This window comes from Miscanthus floridulus, chromosome 9 (genome assembly GCF_019320115.1).
Source record: "Miscanthus floridulus cultivar M001 chromosome 9, ASM1932011v1, whole genome shotgun sequence".
NCBI lineage: Eukaryota > Viridiplantae > Streptophyta > Magnoliopsida > Poales > Poaceae > Miscanthus > Miscanthus floridulus.
The window spans coordinates 57,324,009-57,348,666 of record NC_089588.1 but is presented as its reverse complement, the minus strand read 5'-3'; the positions used below and the strand labels follow the sequence as shown (position 1 = coordinate 57,348,666).

The following is a 24,658-nucleotide window of genomic DNA, read 5'->3' as shown; positions in this document are numbered from 1 at the left end:
CATGGAGGTAGAGGGGACCCTCATGGACATGAATGCGCAGTTCCAGGACGGTGATGATTTTCTCGTCGGGGATGAACCGAGGGTGGAGGCACTAGGCCACAACAAAGAACTCATGGTCATCGTCTTTAGGAGCGACTTCCGGCGGAGCTAACTCAACGCCGGCATAGGTAGAAGACCCCAGAATGGTCTGTGCAACAGCGATGCTCCTGGCGTGAAGAGGGACATGTCTCATCCCGACAAGCACCCTGTATCTGAACGTACCCACAGAGGCCATGGACGTCCTCTGCCATGGGCGCCAGATCAGCGAGAACGGGGCATCCACCGCTGGTGTGCCCAGGACCAACTCCATATCCTCGCGATGCCTGAACCGCACGACGAAGTCCTTCGGGTTATGGCGATGAACGGTGGCAGCCTCCTCCGACACACCGAATTGGTCGAGGAGGAACTGACGGACCATGGCTGGCGCCACAGGCGGCCGGGTCCTAGCCACGACGGCGACCAGCGCGAGCATCAGCTCTTCCTCCGCCGCCTCAATCTCCGCCTCAAACTCGGTTGGTGGGGGGCCGCCGAAGGCGGCGGCGACATGCTTGGCGTAGCCCAGCAATGCGGCACCGACGCGTAGCGCGGCCCGTGGAGGCAGAGTGTGCAGAGGCAGTATCCTCCACGTCGACCCTAGGCGGGTTGTAGGTGGTCCTCCGCGGAGCTGCCCAGCGACCACCGAACGGCCGTGCCGGAGAACGTCCACGCTTTCCGTCCCTGGATGTGGGGGGGAGCGGGCAGGCAGAAGCCTGATATCCCACGCACCTGCAGTTGAAACAGTTGAAGCACAAGCCAACGAGGTTCTTAGGCACCTGGCCTAGCCGGCTTCGGCTGCGCGCGCTGGCGCCAACAACGACGACTCTCAACCCGATGGAACCCATCCGGCGTCCGGCGTAGTCGAGGGGCGCGCGGGGTGGACCACCAGGGAGGCTAGGCGCCTCTGCGTAGGTGCAGGAGGGGGCTGGTCTCGATGAGGGTGGGAGCGACCTGCCGCCACCATGAAGCCCTTAGGGGCATTGGCGAGACGAGGCCGACGCCGCACGCGACGGCGGCAGCCACCGGCCGCCGCGACAGCCTTCCCCTTCCCATCCGGCGGCGGGGACATAGGCACGGATCCTGAGTTCCTGACGAAGCCTCAGAGTCACTGAAGGAAAACCTGTCACCATAGCTACTGCCCTGGCCGGCCGACGAGAAGCTCCCATAGAAAGGTTCCGCGTCGGGGTTTAGACTCGACGACCTGACGACATCGACCTGCGAAGCTGCAAGCTGAGGAAGCTCCTCCTCAACCTCGTCCGCCTAGGAGCGGCGGGAGGGGAAGCCGTGGTCCATGGATGGAGCAAGGACGGGCAGAAGGAGGGGAACAGATGGGTGGGCCCCCGCAAGCCTTATTCTCGGCGAGCCACATATTTGGTGTCTAGCTTTTCTTCCTCTCTTTCTCTGTTCCCTGATTTTCTTGTAGTTCTTTGGCTTTTCTTCCTCTCTTTCTCTGTTCCCTGATTTTCTTTTTCTCTCTTCTTTTTCCTCACTTCTTGTCTTGGTTGTAACATTTACTTGTTGTCTTTTACTTTAATTTAATCACTGTAGGAGCCACTGGCTCCTCCTGATTTCTCAAAAAAACATATTTGGTGTCTGTGTCGATCATCCACTTCACTAGCTCGGTGGCTCCATCTGTGGGAAATCCCCAATTCCCCATCAAGTTAGATTTCCATGACACATCGAGTTCAGGTCCAGGTGAGGATTTTCACATGACAGGGAGTTTGGGCTGAGGCAGTCTTGAGCCTCAAGTTTTTAGTGCAGGTGCGTGAGCTATCCCTACTCTCAGGTTCAATCATACAGGCCTAGGAGGGCTTTTAACCAGCAGAGACGTCGACCAAATAGGATATGATCCCCTCCAATCCAAAATGGAGTGGCAGGGATGAGAATTGAGATGGTAGTGATGTGGTATTATGTATGTAGTATACTTTTATGTATAGTACATTGTTAATAATTTGTATCTTAGTATTGTGTACACTTAAGGCATTGGATGTTTACAGCTACCTCTACATCTTTTTGTATTGTTTCCTTCTTGTAATCTGAATTTTTATCGTTATACCCATCATTCACACTGTATATATACATATGATGGGCGTCATCATGAATGGATTTCACATCTGTCCCTCTCCATTCACAAAAATGTGATGCAAAAATATAGGATGATGTTGTTTAAACATGTTCGCCCCATCCCTCAGCGGTTGATTCAATCCCATTAACCATCCATCTGTCTTCTTTTCTTGTAGACATGCTTGCGTGACTCGACAGAGCTGCTCCAGGTCTATCCCCGCGAGCTGTCCTACCCTCTGGATGACCTAAATAGGGTGTTGTCATTCTCACTACAGTTGACCAACAGAACAAATGACTACGTTGGGTTTTTGTTTCCTATGTCATCCAGCAAGGTAATGAAATACTCTTGGTCACGGAGCAAGGGAATCCTGCCACCATGGTCGACGTGGGTAGTCATCTTAAAGGTGCAAGCACAGGAAGCGGCATTACTAAACGCACAGGACAAAGACAACGTCATCGTGCGGAGCGCCATCCTTAGCAATGATCTCAAGCCTGAAGACGTAAGTCTGGCCTTGTTCGAGAAAAAGACAGATGTGCAGGATGTAATGTTGGATATTGTGTTTGTAGCACCATCGTCCCAGCAGCAGTCCTCTCTACATGTGCCTCCCCTCGAAGACCAGGACGTTCAAGACACAACCATAATGGTAAGTTCACAACTCTTTATTTGGCCAGGCTTTAAATCTGGTTGTATCGTTTTTTTTTGCATTTCTTAAATGTTTTGAGCTTATATTTATGAAAGCGTGAAGGGCGGGCCTGGTGCAAGCGGAACTCTACCGCCTGTGACCGGAAGGTCCCGGGTTCGAGTCGCGGTCTCCTCGCATTGCACAGGCGAGGGTAAGGCTTGCCACTAATACCCTTCCCCAGACCCTGCACAGTGCGGGAGTTCTCTGCACTGGGTACGCCCTTTTTATTTATGAAAGCGTGTACTATGTTTCCATGCTACTTTTATTTTACCTATAATTTAGGATGAAAATTTATTCCATCCCCTTTGTTTATTTCACATAACATTGAACTCTTGCCTTGAGTTTGGCGTAGGAACGATTCTAGGTGTTGGATCGAAGATGTGTCTCAGCCTCGAGGAGGTGTGTGTGTGGGGAGGGGTGTTCTCGTATCTGGGACGTAATTTGTTCATTGCATGTAGCATAATTTGCATTTGCAACTACTCCCTCGGTCCTGAAATATAAGGAGAATATATAGAATCGCTAACCGTTTCCATAATATTGCTATATTCTATATTGATTGTTGATAGATGTTTCCATAAGAGTATTTCTTGGGAATATTGGTTTCCCGTCATTGTGTATTTGGTAGGATAAAACATTGGATCAACATCGGGCATTGGGTTTTGTGGGCCGATGATTTTTTTTATGATGAAGCAAGTGGAACAATGTTTGTCCTAATTAAGAGATGAGATGAATTACGTCTTTTGGAAACCAAAGCTCAAACTGAACATACAAAAAACCATATGTCAATATCTATCTGAATACACACTAAATTTTATGGTACTCCCTCCATTATATATTAGTTGTCGTTCTAGAGTCATTCACGAAAACCAATGTAAAAGCTAAAAGAACAAAATACCCCTATGCAATCATTACACATCACAGCGACTCGTCTCTCTCCTCCGCTCGCTTGCTCGATTTCCCCATGCCAAGTGCAGCCCCAAAAAAATAAGATCAATCGAGCTCAAAAAAATGGATCAATCGAGCTCGAGAAAATCAGATGGAGACAGGCAGCTCTGGCTGGGGGCCGCCTCGACGCTAGCTGCTGGATCTGCCTCTGCCTCGTGCTGGATTCGCCACCACCTTAACTGCCGAATCGCCTCCCTCGGCAGCTGCAGCGGTGGGTACACGAGCACCAACTCTGGACGCCACACCTCTAGGGTCCGCATCAGGATCTGGACTGCCCCACCTCCACCTGCACGTTGGTGGAGGAGAAGAGGGGTGCCGGAGAATGAGGAGAAGGGGGGCCATTGAGAGGGGCTGGACGTCGACCGCTCAGGCCTCGGTGCCGACAGAGGGGGGCAAGCAATGGGGTTGCTAGGCGAGTGATGGGATAAGGCTGCAGGGCTGGATGTTAATTGTTGGACCCTGTTAGACTGTAAATGTATATATGCGTGTGTATATGGGCCTGGGCCTTGGTATAGCCGGCCGGTCCTATATTTGGTTAGAGAGATATGAGGAGATCTCGGTTTGGTCCTGTTTCTATAAACCACGAGATCTCCTCTCCCCTATATATATGTACATAGGTCTCTCCAATCAATCAATCTATTATTCCACACAATCCTTATTGCTTTCAGACCCACGTACAGTAGTCTAAAGCGACACTTATTTTGGGACATAATTTAAACGCTAGAATGACTATTTTTTGGGGGGCGATGGGTGAAGTATGTTGCTATCACTGCGCTAAAAAAGGGTTTTGCACCTATATCCTAATCCTACGAATTATACACGTCAATTCTAGGAAAGGTAAACACACAATATAAATGTAAGAATGTAAGGTTGGAGTTAAAAAGAAAAGAATGTAAGGTTGGAATGGATAGGATAGAAAATGCAGAATCGGTGTGGTGATGTTTTTCCGGGGTATTGGAGAGTGGCTTGTCACCCCTACTCATAGGCATGGACATGTGTGGGCGTGGATCAACAAGGTCACACACTTCTTTTAACATTGGATGTTGCATAGGTGATTGTAAACCTCTTTGTAATTGCGTTGTGTTTTGGTAACAAATAAGGGATACTGATCAATACTAAAAAATAGTAACAGCCATAGACTATAAACTCACATGAGCCATCTGCACAATCCCAGTACCCATGTTCCTAATAAGGGGCAGTTTACTCGGCTAAAATACGCGGGAGCTCTCTGCACTGGGTACGCCCTTTTTTTAAACTTACGTTTGAACAAAGAGTGTTCAATTATGTTATGCAACTCAGAGCTGAATCATATATAGAAGCACCTTTTGTGTGGCTTGTTTCCATTTTGAACTGCAATGTATACATACATCTGGAAGTGCGCTATGGAAGTAATTATTTCTATCACCAATCAAATATATTAACCATGGGAGTTTTGTACTACAGATAAGCTCTGGTGGGTCCATTGTGACTGAGTTTGTCGAAATCTACCCATCAGTGCTCTGCTTCCCATTCGAGCCGAACAAGTCAATCCGATCCTCAATAAGCCTAGTCAACAAATCAGAGCATGCCTTTTGCTTCATTATTACACTTAATACACCAGACGACAAAGCGTACATCAACATAGACGTCGACCAAGATTATATATGGCCACATTCCACATGTTCTGTCCACGTGACAATGAAAAATGATGAATACCCACTGCTGCATCTTGGTGACATTCGAATCTTGATGATGACGTGCGGAAGTTCAGAGCTTATCTTCAAACCCATGTCACACCCTGTCGGCAAGCATCCTCAACTAATAAAGAGAATCAGAGAGGGTGGAGGTTGGGCATGCGAGGTGTCACTAATGGCTGTCATATGTAATCCTGAGCAAGCCACTGAGGCAACAAAAAAGAAAGAGGTAACACTAGCTTCCTTTTAAATCTTCATCAATCTTTTAAAACTCCTTCCTCCGAAGGAAACTACTTTCTCCGATTCCAAGTATAACTCTATTTGGACTTGGTCATAATAATTAAGATGAGAAGTATTATAAATTCTATATTGCCCATCATCCATTGCTAGAGTTAAGATGGATCACAAATGTATTGTATTGATTAGTGTGCATTTTAATGAGGATAGTCATGGAATAATCAAGCGAAGAGGTTACCATGAGTTACATTTGGTGCATTTGAGAGAAAGCTAGATGGACTTATATTTGACAACAGAGGGGCTATATAAGAATTAATTATCTTATATAGAAAGATGTGTATGTTATGAAAGTAACTTTCAAGATAAATTCAGTAGCTCTAATCTTATGTTATCAATCTACATGAATTTTAATTATTCGTGGTTAAATATTAAAATTCTGTCTTAATTAGGATAAGTATAAATGGACTTAGATATATTGATCATTAGAGGGGAGTAGCCAGATCTACTATTACTTGAACCCATCAACAATTTATTAGACACTCATGAAAAATGATTGTGGTTAATATATATATCCAATGCAATGAAAAAACAGTACAAAGAATTATGTTAGACATGAGCACAAACTTCACAAAGTGAAAAATGTGTACCCTAGATAATTGTCTAGTTATCATTCATGGCTCACCATTCCAAACTCTTGCATATTCATTGTTTTCGTACCCGTTGGTGTGACCTCTTCTTCATTTATCTGGTTCAGCATAGGTATGATTTAGTATATACTGACATTCGTCGTATGCTACTAGTTTTGCTAAACTTACTTTGTTGATAATAAGGCCATATATATACATGAGGATTTCGGGCCAGTGTTATGCATGGACGTGCATCCCACGCAGCCATGGTGAGTCGTTCGTTTCTATTCTGCCTTTTCTGCAGCGAAATAGTCTCAACAATGTCCAATTCATTTTCTTTTATTCTGTAAAGTAGGATTGTGACAGCTCACTCAAAATATATTTGCCTTTGGAAGAAAGAGCCAGAGGTAACACTCCACCCTCTACATTTTAACCGTAGCTTACACTGAGTATATTTACCACCCATGTTGAAATGAATTAAGTTGATGAGCCATACTATGAAGCTATGGGAGAGAGTTATCGAGCACCGCTTGAGAGCAATAACGCGGGTCTCTATGAACCAATTTGGTTTTATGCCCGGATGGTCAACCATGGAAGCCATTTTCTTAATAAGACAAGTTATGGAGCGGTATAGGGAGAAGAAGAAGGACCTACACATGGTTTTTATTGACTTGGAGAAGGCTTATGATAAAATACCAAGGAATGTTATGTGGTGGGCTTTGGACAAACATAAAGTCCCAACGAAGTACGTTGGGCTCATTAAGGACATGTACAGCAATGTTGTGACTAGAGTTCGAACAAGTGATGGAGACACGGATGACTTCCCGATTAGGATAGGACTACATCAAGGGTCAGCTTTGAGCCCTTATTTGTTTGCTTTAGTGATGGATGAGGTCACAAGGGATATACAAGGGGACATCCCTTGGTGTATGCTTTTCGCGGACGATGTAGTGCTAGTTGATGAAAGCCGGACAGAAGTGAATCAGAAACTGGAGTTATGGCGGGAGACTTTGGAGTCCAAAGGTTTTAGACTTAGTAGAACTAAAACTGAGTATATGAGATGTGACTTCGGCACTACTGCTCGGGAGGAGGAAGATGTTAGTTTGGAAGGTCAAGTAGTGCCTAGGAAGGATACCTTTCGATATTTAGGATCAATGCTACAGAGGGACGGGGATATTGATGAAGATGTTAGCCATAGAATCAAAGCAGGGTGGATGAAGTGGCGGCAAGCGTCTGGTGTCCTATGTGACAAAAGGGTACCACAGAAGCTAAAAGGCAAGTTTTATAGGACGGCGATTAGACCTGCTATGTTGTATGGTGCAGAATGTTGGCCTACGAAAAGACGACATATTCAACAGCTAAGTGTCGCGGAAATGCGTATGTTGCGTTGGATTTGCGGTCATACAAGAAGGGATCGAGTTCGGAACGATGATATACGTGAGAGATTAGGGGTAGCGCCAATTGAAGAAAAGCTTGTCCAACACCGGTTGAGATGGTTTGGACATGTGCAACGGAGACCTCTAGATGCACCGGTGCGTAGTGGAATCCTAAGTCAGGATAGTAACGTGAAGAGAGGCAGAGGAAGACCGAAGTTGACTTGGGTAGAGGCAATAAAAGGAGACTTGAAAGGATGGAATATACCCAAAGACTTAGCCTTAGATAGGAGTGCTTGGAAGACAGCTATTCACGTGCCTGAACCTTGATTGCTTCTGTTGGGTTTCAACTCTAGCCTACCCCAACTTGTTTGGGACTTAAAGGCTTTGTTGTTGTTGTTGTTGTTGTTGAAATGCTAGTAGTATCGCTAATATATATATCACGTATGGAATCTACTCATCACATTTTAAAATCAACGATAAAATTCAAAAGTATCAGATATATACATGTGGCTCTTTTATACAATATATGTTTGTTCGTGTTGAGATAATTAACCTTTGTTCACTTTAATCTCCAGACAAGTGCCTATGTGAAGACGTCCTTTACAGAATTCTGTAATATATTTACTTGTGTTAAGTTTATTGCACGAACGCATTGGATTGTATCCGGAGATAACCATGGACTCATCCATGTCTACACATACAATGACGGGCTGAAGAAAAAAAACAGGTTCCGAGCTCACAATGGACGCATCAAATCACTTGCCATTCACTCTACTCGCCCATATCTGCTGTCCTCCTCTGATGATCGCATCTCGCTGTGGAACTGGGATCTGGACTGCAAAATTGCTCAAGTATTCTTTACCGTGGATTGTGTGCGTCACATAGAGTTTAACGCCAAGGACACCATGACCTTTTTCAATAGTTGTTACAAGACAGGAAAATTCCAAGACTTGGACGGCAGCGGGACTGGATCAGACATATTAGTTTGGCTCTCTTTCCCCTTGTTTTGGTTGCTAATAACCAAACCGTCATACGGTTTTCTGATTTTAATTAATTGTAATGTATGATCGTATATAATTTACAGATCTGGACCAATAACGATACAAAATGGCATCAGATGAACATGCATGCTGGCCCCGCTGATGTTGCCTGTTGCGTCCAAGGCATTGATCGGAAGTATCTTTATCTGGCTATTGGTGACAGCACGTGCGGGATGATACACAAGTGTACCACACGAGTACAGGTGCGTAAACCAACAACTTTGCAGCAAAATTGGAGACCACATGCATATGCATTACTTAGTTTTGTGCGAGTATAGATGCTTATTATTAATTACTGGACAGAAAAATAATTAATCAGTCATGTCTTGGTTGCTGTGAATCAGATCTGGGATGTGCTGTCAAATAGATGCGTTCACACACTTGAAATTCTGGTGAATGATGAAACACGGGTGGATGAATGGTTGAACGATGATGGAACACAGATTGTTGCTATCGCCTGCCACCCAGAGCGTCCTTTGTTAGTTCATGGCACAAATCGCGGGGATGTTTATCTTTGGAACTTCCATACATGCAGGTATAGTGTCAGCTTTTACGGCATAATAATACATGAACCTTCTTTTCCTTGTGTCTAATTATTTGTTGAGATATGAGTGACTTATATATAGCTCTTGTGTGGTCAATCAGTTTCGCCTAACCAATCAAAAATTTTTGTGCACATGTTTAGATAGTGTTTGGTTTGGAGGCGGACAGGTGGGACAAGGACAAAGTGAGATATTTTTTATGGTGTTTACTTAAAACATACCTAGAAGTGGGATGATCCTATAAAGGGATATTGTCCTTAGATCAGGAGGAAGCCATCCCAAAATAGGTAGGACGAGCTTGTGCCCCAAGACATCACTCGTTCACGCGAGCATGAGGTCACAAGGGCGCACAAGAGTGGCGGTGGCGGGTGCGCAGACAAGCCCAGTCGGCTATAGCAGTGGACAAGATGTGATGGGGTTAGGTCAGGGCAAGCCCTAGCGAGCCATGGTAGGGCGGGGTACACAAGACATGTCGCTGGAGCAGCCTGGTCAGGAGCATGATATGCAAGACATGCCGGCAAAGTCTCTTTAAACCCAAAATCCCACACGTCTGGGAGGGACCCCATCGGGGTGTGCGTGGCTGTTATGGGTTGCTGATCTAGCTGGCCTGACCGCTCTAGAGCTTCGCCGTTGTTGGACCACCAGCCATGTAGCAGCAACGAAGAATGAGGAGCAGTAGTATAGGGGAAAAGAGAGGATAAAAGGTGTAGTAGATGTATTTTTTTGTCAAATGAATAGATGGATAATCGGCCATGATCCTCTCATATAAATAGAAGGGCTAGTCTTGTCCCAGTAGGAGATCTTTTCCAACGCAATTTACAAGTTTTCCACGAGATCGGATAAGTTTCCAAAGGAAAAACATGACTTTGGGTTCGGACAGCCAAAACTGGCTTAGGCCGGTTTCCAAAATTGGCCTGGGCCAGTTTCTACTGAGCACCACGGGCAATTTGCCAAAACCGACATAGGTCGGTTTCTCTTAGACGATGCCACATAGCCCAAATCACTCCAAATTTAATCTTTTTTGCTATTTTCTTGTTTGCACATGTTTTCCAATCCATATCAGCTCTCCGATCATATTTTGGTTGTCAACATATGCGGTTTTTAAGTGAAGCATATGCAAGTTTAAAAACACATGACAACCTTAGAGACGATGTCGAATTCATCGGCTACTTTTGTCTAAGGGTGATGTATACATCGGCCATACTGTTCTAAGGGCGATATGTGTATATTGGTTGTTGCTTGGCCATCACTTGGGCTTCTCTTGGTGGACAACTGTTAGAGGAGTCAAGGGCCTATTGGGCCTTAGCCCATTAGGGTTAATTAGTCGCTTGCTTAGGGGCCAAGTCAGACCTCTCTATATAATGAGAGGAGATGTATCAATCTAGAAGAAAGCAAGAGATTAGAAGGAAATCCCTTCTCTCTTGCCGGCCGTGGGCGAAGCCCCGCGGCCGGCCTCCCCCTGCGCCCTTAGCCCTAGCCGCCGCCACCACCACATGAACAGTACCCGTGGTACTGTAGCGCGTGGGTACTGTAGCGCGTCAGCCGCCGTCGCTCTCCTCAACTCTCTCCTCTCAATCCTAGCAGCCACATAACATCTGGTATCAGAGATCTCTGGTTCGATCATGTGGTTCGATCATGTCCACTCGTCGTCCTCCGCCGTGGGCGTCATGACGAACGAGCAATTGACGGCGGCTGTCCTTGACCTCGGCAAGATGGTGGCCGGGATTCATGGGTTCCTGCTGGGGCAGCAGCCGAACCCGCCGCCGCCGTCCCAGCAGCAGCTGCTGCCGTCGCCGCCACCGCTTCCGGCTTGGATCGCCGGTTTGTGGCCAGTCGTCCCTACAGCAGCAGCCTTGCAGCTCACGGAGAGGAAGGCGATTGCGCGGGCGAGTGCCTGCCAGGTGTTTGCGGCGGTGCGGCTGCAGGCTGCGGCGCGTGGCCTCCTAGCGCGCCGGCGGCTTCAGAAGATGCGTTCACCTATGCACGAGGCGACCTTGGCGGCGGTCGACCTCAGCATAGGGGAGCGCGACCTAGCATGGTCGGTCGACCTCGCCTGGTCGGACGGCCACCAGCAACCGTGCCAACCTGCTGTTGTCTTCAGGCGCAAGCATGGTGTTTTTTCCGTGGGCGGCGAACTCCAACTCTACGGCACCGGCGATATGGGAGCAGCTGTCCTCCTTGTCAGCTGCGGGAACACGCTGCCTAGCGCCATCGCATTCCGCCACCGTTCGCCACGAGCACGTCTCCGCTGGTTGCTGTTGCCACTAATTCTAGGTGGCCATACCCGTGCACCCCTCTCGTTCCGATGGTCTCCATGGGATCCAGGTGGCTACACACGTGCTGGTCCAGCAAGCGGAGGGTGCCCGCCGTATCTTCAGGAGTCAAAAAATAAAGAGTCGTAGTCTTCTTCAGGTCAATAAAATAAGCCGAGATGTAAAAGGCTTATTTTTAGGTGTTAGGTTTGTGTCTAGTGGAGGCATCGTTAGTGTCATCGTTAGATTGCAGCTCGAGGACGAGCTGCATGTCCAGGTGGGGTGTAGTGTTAGAGGAGTCAAGGGCCTATTGGGCCTTAGCCCATTAGGGTTAATTAGTCGCTTGCTTAGTGGCCAAGTCAGACCTCTCTATATAATGAGAGGAGATGTATCAATCTAGAAGAAAGCAAGAGATTAGAAGGAAATCCCTTCTCTCTTGCCGGCCGTGGGCGAAGCCCCGCGGCCGGCCTCCCCCTGCGCCCTTAGCCCTAGCCGCCGCCACCACCACACTGATTGTAGCGCGTCAGCCGCCGTCGCTCTCCTCAACTCTCTCCTCTCAATCCTAGCAGCCACATAACAACAACCATCTTGCAACATCTCTAACATATATGAATCCCAAACTGCTTTGACCAGTTCACATGGACCTTCCCAACTTGGAGACTACGTACTGAACTTGTAGCTTTTCATCCTTCTTTTTGTATGCTCAGGTAACACGGGACTTTTTCCATCTCTTGGTATTGTCCTCATCGAAAGGGGTAAATGAAAGAAGGTTCGGAGATTAGAACTTGTCTTAACTTTCTTTAAGGAAATTGTTACTTGCTTTGCAAAGGAAAAAAAAGCTTGAAGTAGCTTAACTTAGGCACTCGGGCATGCCAAATATCCTCCCAAAGACTACAAGATTTACCATCATGAATAGATATTGATGCCAGGCCTTTGAAGGAATATAACAAGTTCAGGAAGTCCCTCCACCAGAAAGAACCTTTTTGGACATGATTGGGCAACTTATCATGTTGCTAAGATTTACACAAGGGACATCCATTCTGCTAAAAAAATTGTGCTAGTGCTTCAAAAAAAGCGCTTCATTCTGAGTTCTCAAGTTCAGAATGCCAAGGCCACCCTCTTGCTTAGGCTTACAAACCATTTCACAAGCAGCTTTAGCAGGCTTATGACTGAAGATTTGTTCCCTCCAAAGACAGTGCTTGCAAAACTTATCAATTTGCTTGATTACTGTTTTAGGAAGACAAAAGGTGCACAAAAAGAAGGTAGGAAGGGCTGAGAATACTGAATTTATGAGCTCTATGTCTGTAGTTAGCCTAGTGTTCATGTTTTCCAGTTACCTACTATAGCTATTTAGTATTCACTGTCATGTAATTTTCAGGTTCCTTGGCAACCAAGTTGATCATGGTGCCTTAGGCAATCAAAGTAGGAATCATAGCATCGGCTTTATGCAGTTAGAATATGCTAAGGAGTAGGTACACCACTTGCTTATATATGCAGTGGTTAGCATCTTCTTGTATCCAAGTCATTATTGCAATTCAATACAATCCAAGCGGCCTGTTGGCCAAGCTGCCCTCTGGCAGCCAACAATTGGTATCTAGAGCCGGTTGAGAGAGCCGATGCTCACCAAGACAAATTACCATGAGTGGGCCTCGATCATGAAGCTGAAGCTCCAGGCGCGGCAACTCTGGGATGCGATCGAGTACCAGGATCTGCCGTACCATGAGGACAGGTGCACGGTGGAGGCGATCATCGCCGCCGTGCCGCAGGAGATGCAGATGCCGCTGTCCGAGAAGGGATCGGCCAAGGAGGCCTGGGACTCCATCGCCGCCGCGCGGATCGGCGTCGATCGGGTGCGCCGCGCCACGCTCCAGTGACTCCGCAGCGACTGGGAGAAGCTCGCCTTCCGTTCGGGAGAGCAGATCGAGGACTTCACCCTTCGCTTGATGGCCCTGAAGCAGCAGCTTCTTCTCCACGGCGACAACGACATCGATGAAGAGCGCGCCGTGGAGAGGCTCCTGCGCGTCGTGCCGCCGAAGTACGCCCAGCTCCGGATCGCCATCGAGACGCTTCTCGACTTCCAGGACCTCACCATCGAGGTGTCTGGGCGTTTGAAGACGGTGGACGACATGGAGGCGCTGGCCGCGGAACCGGCCGCCATCGGTGGTCTGCTGCTGACAAGGGAGCAGGGGCGTGCCAAGGAGAAGGAGGAGGCTGCCGCTTCCGCGTCAGGCAAGGAACCGCGACGTCGTCCACGCGGCGGCAAGAAGCAGCGCGGGAAGGGCAATCGCGGCGGAGGAGACAGAGGCGGTGGCGACGATCGCGGGGTGGATGACGACACCTGCCTCAACTGCGGTGATCGCGGCCACTGGGCGCGCGACTGCCGCTAGCCGCGCCGTGGTGGTGGTGACCGCGGCGGCGGCGGTGGCAACCAAGGCGGGGGAGGCAATCGCGGTGGTGGTGACCGCGAAGGCAACCACGCTGGAGGTGATCGAGGTGCACGGCGCGGTGGTGGGCGTGGCGGTGCTGCGCACATCGCAGAGGCAGAGGACGATGATGGTGCTCTGTTCCTCGCCCACGGCTTCCTCGAGCTCGACGAGAAGGCCGAAGCCGTCTGCTCCAAGGCCACGGCTTCCCTCGACATCAACGAGCCGTGCGCGCGTGTTTTCCTCAACACCAGCGCCAACGAGGAGGCGCTCGACGGCTGGTACCTCGACAGCGGGGCCACGCATCACATGACCGGCCGCCGGGAGCTCTTCGCCGAGCTCGACACCACGGCGCGCGGCACGGTGCGTTTCGGCGACTCGTCTCGAGTGGAGATCAAGGGGACCGGCTCCATCGTCTTCCAGGCCAAGAACGGGGAGCAGCGCGTCCTCCATGGCGTCTTCTACATCCTAGCGCTCCGGAACTCGATTATGAGTTTGGGGCAGCTCGACGAAGGAGGCTCCAGGGTGGAGATTGATCATGGAGTGCTCCGCATCTAGGACCGGCGTGGTCGTCTTCTCGCCAAAGTACATCGCGGGCCCAGTCGGTTGTACATCCTGCACTTGGAGGCCGCGCAGCCGGTGTGTCTTGCCGCCAGGAAGGAGGACGAGTCATGGAGGTGGCATGAGCGCTACGGGCATCTCAGCTTCGAGGCGCTGCACTAGCTCGGCAAGCAGGATGGTGAGGGGGATGCCGGTGATCAAGCATGCGGAGCAAGTCTGCGACACCTGCGTCACCACCAAGCTCCGCCGCAAGCCGTTTCCGCAGCAGGTGCAGTACCGCGCGCAGGCGCCCCTGGACCTCGTCCACGGCGACTTGTGCGGGCCGGTGACGCCGGCGACGCCAGGAGGGCGCCGCTACTTCTTGCTGATGGTGGACGACGCCACCCGCTTCATGTGGGCGGTGCTTCTGCCGACCAAGGATGCTGCCGCGGATGCCGTGAAGCGGGTGAAGGCCGAAGCAGAGAAGGAGACCGGCCGTGAGCTCAAGGTGCTGCGGACCGACAATGGAGGAGAGTTCACCGTCGGCGAGCTGGCGTAGTACTTCGCCGCCGAAGGAGTCAAGCGGCACTACTCTGCACCACACTCACCGCAGCAGAACGGTGTGGTGGAGCGGCGCAATCAGACGGTCGTGGCGACCGCACGCGCGCTCCTGAAGTAGAGGTCCATGCCGGCCAAATTCTGGGGGGAGGCGGTGATGACGGCGGTGCATCTGCTCAACCGCGCGCCGACAAGAAGCTTGCAAGGCAAGACCCCCTGTGAGGCCTGGCACGGACGAGTGCCGGCGGTGAGCTATCTGCGTACATTCGGCTGCGTCGCCTACACAAGGGAGCTCGGGCAGCTGCGCAAGCTCGACGACCGCGGCAAGGCTGGGGTCTTCATCGGCTACGCCGAGGGCGCCAAGGCCTACCGGGTCCTTGATCCGGCGACAGGACGCGTCAAGGTGAGCCGCGATGTGGTGTTTGATGAAGGGCGCGGCTGTGATTGGTCAAATTCGGCCGCCGGGACGTCTGCTTCTGCCTCCAGCGACTTCGACATCGAGTTCTGGGGAGTCGACGCAGACGGAGCTCCGCCGCGCACGCCGTCACCAGCTCCAGGGGAGCACGATCCACCGGCCTCTGCTTCACCAGCAGCGGAGACCGAGCAGGCGGACCCAGTTGAGTTCGCGTCACCGCTCGAGGACGACGACGATCGCCTTGACGCTTCCTACAACGGCGAGCAGCTGCGGTACCGTACCATGCCCAGCATTATCGGGGACGCGCCCACACCGCTGCCGGCTTCACGTCTCTTCGCCGAGCTTCACCTCACGCACGCCGGCGAGCCGGCCAGCTTCGCGGAGGCTGAAGGAGATCAAGGCGGTTGAGCAGAACCGCACGTGGGAGCTTGTGGAGCTTCCTCCCGGTCACCGGCCCATCACTCTGAAGTGGGTCTACAAGCTCAAGAAGGACGAGCGGGGCGCGGTGACGAAGTACAAGGCGCGCTTGGTGGCGCGGGGCTTCGTCCAGCAGGAAGGGATCGACTTCGACGACGCGTTTGTTCCCGTGACGCGCATGGAATCCGTCCGAGTCCTCGCGCTGGCAGCCCAAGAAGGATGGCGGCGTGTCCACCACATGGACGTCAAATCGGCCTTCCTCAACGGCGACCTCAAGGAGGAGGTGTACGTAAAGCAGCCGCCTGGCTTCACCGTCGCCCGGAAGGAGAAGATGGTGTACCGTCTGCGCAAGGCTTTGTATGGCCTGCGGCAGGCTCCGCGAGCTTGGAACGCCAAGCTGGACGCTACCCTCAAGGAGATGGGTTTCCAGCAAAGCGACCATGAAGCCGCGATGTACAGGCGAGGAACAGGGGAGGAGCTGCTGCTGATCGGCGTCTATGTTGACGACTTGATCATCACCGGTGCCAGCGCTCAAGCCATAGAAGGTTTCAAGGCTCAGATGAAGAAGGTTTTCGACATGAGCGGCCTCGGCCTCCTATCCTTCTACCTGGGGGTCGAAGTACACCAAGATCCAGCTGGGATCACTCTGAGGCAAACCCATTATGCCAAGAGGATCCTTGAGCTAGGAGGTATGGATGCCTGCAACCCCGCCCATACACCAATGGAGGAAGGCTGAGGTTGAGCAGGCAGAGCACGGGTGCAGAAGTTGATCCTACCCAATACAGAAGATTGGTGGGCAGCTTGCGCTACTTGGTCCACACAAGACTTGACTTAGCCTTCTCAGTGGGCTTTGTCAGTCGATTCATGGAGAGGCCGACTGCAGAGCACCAAGCTGCCATCAAGCGCATCCTGAGATATGTGGCTGGTACTCTGGAGTTTGGCCTGCACTACACTAAGGCTCCAGGGAGAGCAAGGTTTGTTGGGTACTGCGACAGTGACTTGGCTGGGGACATTGACACCAGCAAGAGCACTAGTGGCACTCTGTTCTTTCTGGGAAGCAATCTTGTGTGCTGGCAGTCAGTGAAGCAGAAGGTGGTGGCTCTATCTAGTTGTGAAGCTGAGTACATTGCCACTACCACAGCTGCAACACAAGCTATTTGGCTATCCAGGCTGCTGGCAGACCTCCTTGGAAGGAATGTGGAAGTGGTTGAACTGAAAGTTGATAGCAAGTCTGCACTTGCTCTAGCCAAGAATCCAGTCTTTCATGAGCGCAGTAAGCACATCAGGATCAAGTATCACTTCATCAGAAACTGCTTGGAAGATGGAAGTATCAGGGCTGATCACATATCCACCACTGATCAGCTGGCTGACATTCTAACCAAGTCTCTTGGAAGATCAAAATTTGAAGAGATGAGGGGAAGAATTGGGCTCAAGCAGATCACTTCCAAGGACCACAAGGCTAAAGGGGAGAATTGTCAGTAGTTAGCCTAGTGTTCATGTTTTCCAGTTACCTACTATAGCTATTTACTATTCACTGTCATGTAATTTTCAGGTTCCTTGGCAACCAAGTTGATCATGGTGCCTTGGCAACCAAAGTAGGAATCATAGCATCTGCTTTATGCAGTCAGAATATGCTAAGGAGTAGGTACACCACTTGCTTATATATGCAGTCGTTAGCATCTTCTTGTATCCAAGTCATTATTGCAATTCAATACAATCCAAATGGCCTGTTGGCCAAGCTCCCCTCTGGCAGCCAACACTCTAGTCTACCTGGTTGAGAGAGAGAAGTTGTGCTTGCGAGTCTGTGTTCACATTTGCTAATTAAGGCCCAGAAATCCTCCACTCTTGGTTTCTTAAGCCCAAGAGGTAGGCCCAAATAAGTGAAAGTAAAGAACCTTTAGCATAACCAAATGTGCTAGCCAAATGATCAAGTCTATATTCATCATATTGATGGGCACCATCACACTCTTAGATTTGGGGGTGAAGGTCTCGATGCTAGCATGCCCCCCTGAGGGAAATCAGGACCTGAGGGGGCTGGCCAACCCGGGACATGCATCAAAGAAGAATCAGAGGTTGCACCAACATGATCACCATGACGGAATAGAAAACGAGATTTTACCATATTGGGACTTCATAAAAAATAACTCCAGGCCTCAGAGGAGATGAAATTCTTGGCCCCTTCAAAACTAGTGGGCTACAAGAGCAAACGCGATGAAATCGGCCCAAGGCAAAGGACTCAATTGCCTTGTATGGGGGCCCATAGCCAAAGTGCTTGGCCCAAAGTCTAACTGCCTCTGGATGTTGTTTAATCCCACCCAAGTGAAGATTGGAAAACATAGGGGTCGTCTAATGTCTCAAACAGCTCCACAAAGCCCAAATGTTGGTCATGATTTAAATTTTCTACTTGAGCCATGCATATTGACATCCTATTGTTCTAAATCATTCAGGTTCAGCAGTTCTCATCCATAAGGTCATCTTCATTGATGCCCTCAGGAATGAAAATAAGCGGGGATGCTATTGGATCCACATTCTCAGGAGATAAGTTCAAGTCTAGCAAAGGACCAGTAGTAATCAGGATCAGAGCCTCCAAAGTTAGAATCTCCTTGTACAATGCCATCTAATACATCAGCAACTCCTTGAGCAGCCTCAATTGTAGCTGCTTCTGCAATAAGGGCCCCAATTCCTACTAAGTCGTCATCAGTTGCATCCCCCTCCTCTATCACTTGTTGTAAAGGTGCCAACTCAGGGATACCATTCAGCTCCAAAAAAGCTTCATTGGGTTCAAGAAGAGAAGGTAGGTCATTCAGATTACAATGCTCATTAATCAAGCTATTAGCCAGTGCATGAGGCCAGAGTCCCAGGCCATTCACCCCCATGGTGTTGTTCATTAACAGGGGGATCTTGATCAGCTTGATCACCTACTGCTCCAAGTGGAGGACCTTGTGGCCCCTGCCCAGTCATTCCAAAATCAAAGAAGTAAAAGAACTGAGCATTAACATCATCTGGATCTTTAGGTTGGAGGGGCTGCATCAAGCATGTGAGTTTGGAGAATCTCGCATTGGGCTGTCCAGGATTCCCCTTCAAAATCATCTGCTTCTGTAAGCAGAATGAACCAAGGCACATCCTTCAAATCGACCACTTTAGCTTTTACTAGAACTCTAACCAAATGATTATGGTCTTCCCGGACCATCAATTTAACAAAAGAGCCAATCACCTTCTCAAGATTAGGCTGAGACCAAAAATCTAACAGAAACCCAATAAGCATAAGGCCCTGTTCGGTTTCTTTGGATTGATCACCTGGAAGTCTGGAACCACTCCAGGTTGGATTGTGAACCATTCCAATTTGGAATGGTTCCAAGCCATCAATCCAAAGGAACCGAACAAGGCTTAAGCCAGACCTTGTGGTTCAGGGTCAAAGTATGATTGTTCCACGCCTTATCATGCTCAAGGAAAGAAATCTGAACATCTCCAAACTGATGCAGGCTACTTCTGATCAGAAAGTCACGATCATGAATGTACGTAGCTAATACGAACGTATGCCTGACCAAAAGGAATTTTTCCCTGCGTGTCAAATAGTATCACTTTCTCCAAGGTGGGTCCCCTTTGCTGGCGCCCGCTTGGCGGCTCCTCGAAGAGCCCTTGACGCTCTCGTCCGCGATGGGATGCTGTTCTGGAACCCTTCCATACGATCGGTGAGGCTCAGCACGTCTTCATCGTGTCACACACGCGCAGGTTCAAAATCGAAGTCTGCCTTGGCTTGTCTGCCACTGCACATTCTCACATTCAGATAGAGACTGATTCATGCCAGCTTCGAGAAGCGATACAGTCCAATGAGAGAGACCTAGAACCAAGTGGGATGTTGTTAGGGATATTCGTGAGCTTTTGCTTGATCACTTCCTATGTTCTAGAGTTTCTAATGTTCCAAGATCATGTAACTTGTCTGCGTACGAGCTAGGTAAGTTAGGCATGGGTTGGGACACGGGTCACTCGATGTTTTGGGTAGATGATCTTCCCGATAATGTAAGACATGTGGTAGCTCGTGACTAAGCTGAGCTCTCCTTGATTAATACAAGTCCCTAGAGCCAAGTGTGAGATTAAAAAAGGGTTACATGCACCTATCGATTCAACCTAAAAACTTCGTTACCATTCTTGTTCTTACTACTACTTTTGTAGTTCATTTACTAATCCGTAACAATATATATGAATTCCTACCTAATTATTGGCAATCTATTTTTTTCTCAATACAAAACAAATTATCCTAATGATGTGCTTCTGAATTTGTCAGGCTTGAGAAAACACTTTCTTTTGGTGACGGTTCCATTCAAGGTTTTGGATTCATAGACACAGAGCGCATAAAAAGGTACTCATAAATTAACTTCTATATCCTTTATTTTATCAAGGCTTTACTGTTAATGATCATGTCGCCTTGACAAAATCAGTAATTGAAATCACAAACATAAGATAAATCATCATAGAAAGTATTCACATTCAATCAAGATGTCCAGAGGCTTTCATATAAGTCAGAATATAAGGTTGGCCTGCTAGAAGTGAGGCTGCCACAATCAGTGTCCTTTATTTACAACGCTACTCTTTTTTGCCATGAAAGGAGAGCTCTGATATATTACTCAAGAACAGTTTCACATTCTCGAGCGCAAAAACTGGAAAATGCAAACGCCATACTGCAGGATATGTCTATTTCCCTTTGTCAGTTGTGCAACTTCATGCGCACAATTGTTCTCTCTTTTCAATTCATTATGCTTGAACATCGTCATCTCAAGAATGCCCTGCCTTCATCCGTGACGCTGAGAATCTGGTTACAAGAATATGCCAGTTATACTCCTGCAATCAGTCTCTAGAATAGCTCAATCTCTATACCACTCAGCTGCTAGCAAAAGTCCGCCCCTTCACACCAAGGCCTCAACCTCCTCTGCGCCATTGCTCTGACAGATCACCCCCGCCAAGCAGCTAGCTGAACTTGTCTGTGTTCATCTCTGGTCACAATCAACTGCAGCATCCCCTGAACTTTGATCATAGCCTTCATCCCCACGGTAGTGGCTCGGCCACAACAGGCTAGAGAGCAGCCTCTGCCGGCTGAGGGCAGCCGCAGTCCCTGCAAGAAAAGAGACGTGGAGGTCTAATGAGGGCATCCTCCGGCCAGACGTGGAGGTCTAAAAGATTAGGAGGATGGATTATGAGTTGTTGGAGAGAGGTTTTTTCTCATCTGGCTAAAAGCCAAGGATTATGAAGGGATTTAGGGAACTCTGGGAGATGCTCTTATAGCATTTATTTTGCATTGTAATAATTTGATTTAAGGTTTGGCCAAATCCAATTAAATTAAAAAAATAGCTAGCTTATTGTTATTGGTACGTGCACCACGCAACAAACTACATGTCCCGTTGCCACGCAGGAACATGTTTGCTATTTAAGAATATAAATGAAACCCCCAAATGGACAACAGTAGAGAGAAACGCTGCATGGCAGTGTGGCACTTCTATAAATGGCACATTTGTTGCCATCTTAGATGCTCCAACACTGGGACCTTTAAGTAGTGGAATCAGTGCTCTAGATTGTGGTTGGGGAAATTTTTTAATAAAATGTACCCAGAAATCAATATACTAAATTTGAACAATATAAATTTATTTATTAGGACTTGTTTGGTAGCTCTGTTTCACTGGTGGGGCAGGGCAGGATTTTTTTTTTGGCTTCAGCTCCACGAGCAACTTCAGTGACAGAGCTGAAGCTATTTTAGTAAAACTTTTAATAAAATAGCTTCTTATGGTAGATAGAATATGAAATTACCATAATGCCTTTCTGTTTTTTCTCTTCTATTTCTTCATTCTTCCCTTCTGTCATATCCGCTTGGCCGCCGGTGCTCGAGTGCCTCTGCCTGCTTCGATCATCGTGCCCTAACGCCTTGGGCCGACCTAAGGCTCATGGTTGTCGGAGTTCATGGAGGAGCCTACCATCCATCTGCGCCCGCACGGAAGAGCCCGCCATTGTCCGTGTGTCGCCTCCTCTTCCCTCACCCTGCCTCGCACGAAGCCCATTGTCCACCCGCGCCTTACGCTGGCAGCTGTTTGTCGTGCCCCAATCGTCGTCCACCTCGTGCCCACATGGAGAGGGGCCATTTGTGAAGGGCCCACGCGCATGGATGAAGGAGCTAGGGAAGCCAATTGTTTTGCTCCTGTAGTCGATCCTGGCTTCGAAGAGCTTGTTTTTTGAGCGAAGTGAAGTAGAGCGTTGACAGAGAACTCGTTTGGCAAAAAAATAGCTTCATTGAAACCGCTGAAGAAGTTGTGCTAAAGTAAAGCCTTAATCAAGCTACTATCTATCGTTTCAAAGCCAAGCCAACAACTATGTTACTTGGTGGGGAAAGAAGATGGATACGCATAACTGCGCAAAATTAACTTCAGGGAAAGTGGATGTGCATCTTTTTTCTAAAATTCTCTAATCTTAAAAATTATTTCATTATCTTGTTAACCTAACACATGTATATACTATAAAATATGTGTAATTGTTAGAATTATATTCATGATTCGTTTTTGCTCATTTTGAAAGTTTGGTACATTATTATTATTATTCTTACTAATTTCATTATCATACCTCTAATCTGTGACATTTTACTATGCAGGCTTGTGATTGGATTTGACGACAGGATAGAAATGGTTGAAATTGATTGGCCAGCGCTAACTAGCCATCCGGGCAAGAGCTGATCAGCTTTAGGGCCCACTAGTACAGGAAATATTTTCAAAGACAGATGGTTGGGTTAAGATGTCTGTTTTTATTATTGGTTTCCAGAAACCCAAAAAGCAAAAAAAAAAAAAAAGAGTGTCTTTCAAGATTCAACAAACCTATCACCTTCACACACAACTCAATATAGCACACAATCATTTTTATCAACATTTTGTAATCTTGTATTGGATATTCTTGTAACTAAATGATCTTAAATGAAAAGGGTTTCAACTATAAAGTTTTAATTCTTATCAACCACTATAACTCTTGCATAGAACGTCTCATCGTCTAAGATTGTTTTAAATTTTGAATCTCAAAATATGACAACATAAACCAAATTTTTAAGACTCTAAACAACTTCAAATAAAAAAAATCAACTGTAAACTAGGAGATTGGGTTGACTATTACAACTTTGGTATTAACCATGTGAACAATATTTAAGGTCATTTGGAAATTCTAAATTTTGAATTTTAAAATCTAAGAACTTAAAAACACACATTTGTGACTCTAAACCACTTTGGATAAATAACTTGTCAATTACAAAGATATAGATTGTATTTAGAATTACAACTTTGGTATAAACCATGTAAATATCTAAGGTTGTTTGAAAATTCTAATTTAAATTTCAAAATATGAGAAGTTAAAACAAAATTTTGGGATTGTAAACAGATTGAAATAAAAAAAAACTTATTAACTACAAAATTGTAGATTCAATCAAGATCTACAATTTTAGTGGAAAGTTTATCTTCATCAAACTTATAGGAAAAAAATGAGTTAAATGCATGGGACGCTCTAGAACTTGTCATGGGGTGTCATTTAGACCCCTAAACTTTGAAAATGTATTTCTGGGTACATAAACTTGTTAAATATGCACTGTTGGTATTTATTAACGCACACAGAAAAATCCGCAAGCGCACGGATACCGCTGTAGCTTTCACCCGTGAGTATTCCAAGGTATCGATTTCCACAGGAATGCAAAATGAACTAGCAACGGATCAAGAACGACCAAGGAAAGATAAGATAAAATGTTTTTTAGCTAGATACGGGTTTTCTAAGGTTTTTCCAAGATAAACTAGATAACTAAGGATCAAGCTTACTATACTTACTTTGGAGCAACAGTACCTTTTCGACCCTCGAATGAGGTGAGAAAGAGTAGTCGAGGGAAGGCTGTCTAAAGCTCTACAAAAACACCAATCCGAACATGGTGGACTACAAAGGTCTGACAGAGCTGTCACCTCTGGGGCTACCACAACTAACCGTGGGATTGGGCGCAAACTCAGGTAAACACTAGCCTAGATACCACGTCCACGCTAATGATTACTACTCTAGTCACGATCTATAACTAGAGCACTCGATGCGAGCGGAGATCCCGTAAGCAAAGTAAAGTAAGAACTGAACTTAATTAAATTGAAAACTTAGAATTACCACAAGAAGAACCTGGATATTACTCAAAGATGAGTCAGATCCGTAGAGGTACAAAGTCGAGGAGGATCCGACGGACCCGCCTCCTCCTTAGCTCTCTCCTCTCCTCTCTATATTCAATAATACAACTAGGTGAAAGCCACCTAGAGGGACACTGCTACAAAATGTATGAAAATATGAAGCTCTAGAGCGTAGGTATGTAGGTGTGCCTCCTGGAGGAGGTAGGGGATCCTTTTATAGGGGTAGGAAGAGTAGGGGCTACTCTAGGATGGAGTAATATTCAAGTCCAAGATTCCCCAAGCCAATCTCCTTGCGCCACCTGGCCACAACCGACCTTGTGAGGTCGGTAACTTCCACCGACCTACGAAGAAAACTGGTGAAGAACTGGCCATTTGGGCCTTGAACCGGAGGTGAACCAATGACACAATCACTGTTTTGTGTTCTTTGGGCTGAAACAGGCCTTTCTGGGCAGTTGGACCGGGCGACCCGAGCGGTCTAGCCACTCCCGCCCGTGCTTGTGTTGCCAACCCGGCTAGGTGGCCTCTCCAGGTTTAGGTTTAAGTGCTTTTCTTCGCACCGTTGTAAGACTTTATCTAAATTCTCCAAACAATCAATGGAGGTTTTGCCATGTACGGTAA

At 47.8% G+C, this 24,658-nt stretch overlaps 1 protein-coding gene across 10 annotated transcripts in view; it reads left to right on the top strand.

The window, feature by feature from the left end:
* LOC136483740 (uncharacterized) overlaps positions 1 to 22,856 on the top strand; it is a 52,487-nt gene extending 29,631 nt beyond the window's left edge. For 4 of the 10 annotated variants that reach the window (XM_066480889.1, XM_066480890.1, XM_066480892.1 and 1 more), the window contains exons 9-17: positions 2,316 to 2,783; positions 5,211 to 5,669; positions 6,508 to 6,572; positions 6,656 to 6,710; positions 8,255 to 8,662; positions 8,764 to 8,922; positions 9,064 to 9,254; positions 20,152 to 20,226; positions 22,498 to 22,856. In XM_066480889.1, coding sequence (XP_066336986.1) covers positions 2,316 to 2,783; positions 5,211 to 5,669; positions 6,508 to 6,572; positions 6,656 to 6,710; positions 8,255 to 8,662; positions 8,764 to 8,922; positions 9,064 to 9,254; positions 20,152 to 20,226; positions 22,498 to 22,579 — 1,962 coding nt within the window. In that variant the 3' untranslated portion in view covers positions 22,580 to 22,856. The remainder of the gene's footprint in view (positions 1 to 2,315; positions 2,784 to 5,210; positions 5,670 to 6,507; positions 6,573 to 6,655; positions 6,711 to 8,254; positions 8,663 to 8,763; positions 8,923 to 9,063; positions 9,255 to 20,151; positions 20,227 to 22,497) is intronic. The other 6 variants (XM_066480891.1, XM_066480896.1, XM_066480895.1 and 3 more) reach the window with 6 other exon arrangements.
* Positions 22,857 to 24,658: the final 1,802 nt, after the last annotated feature.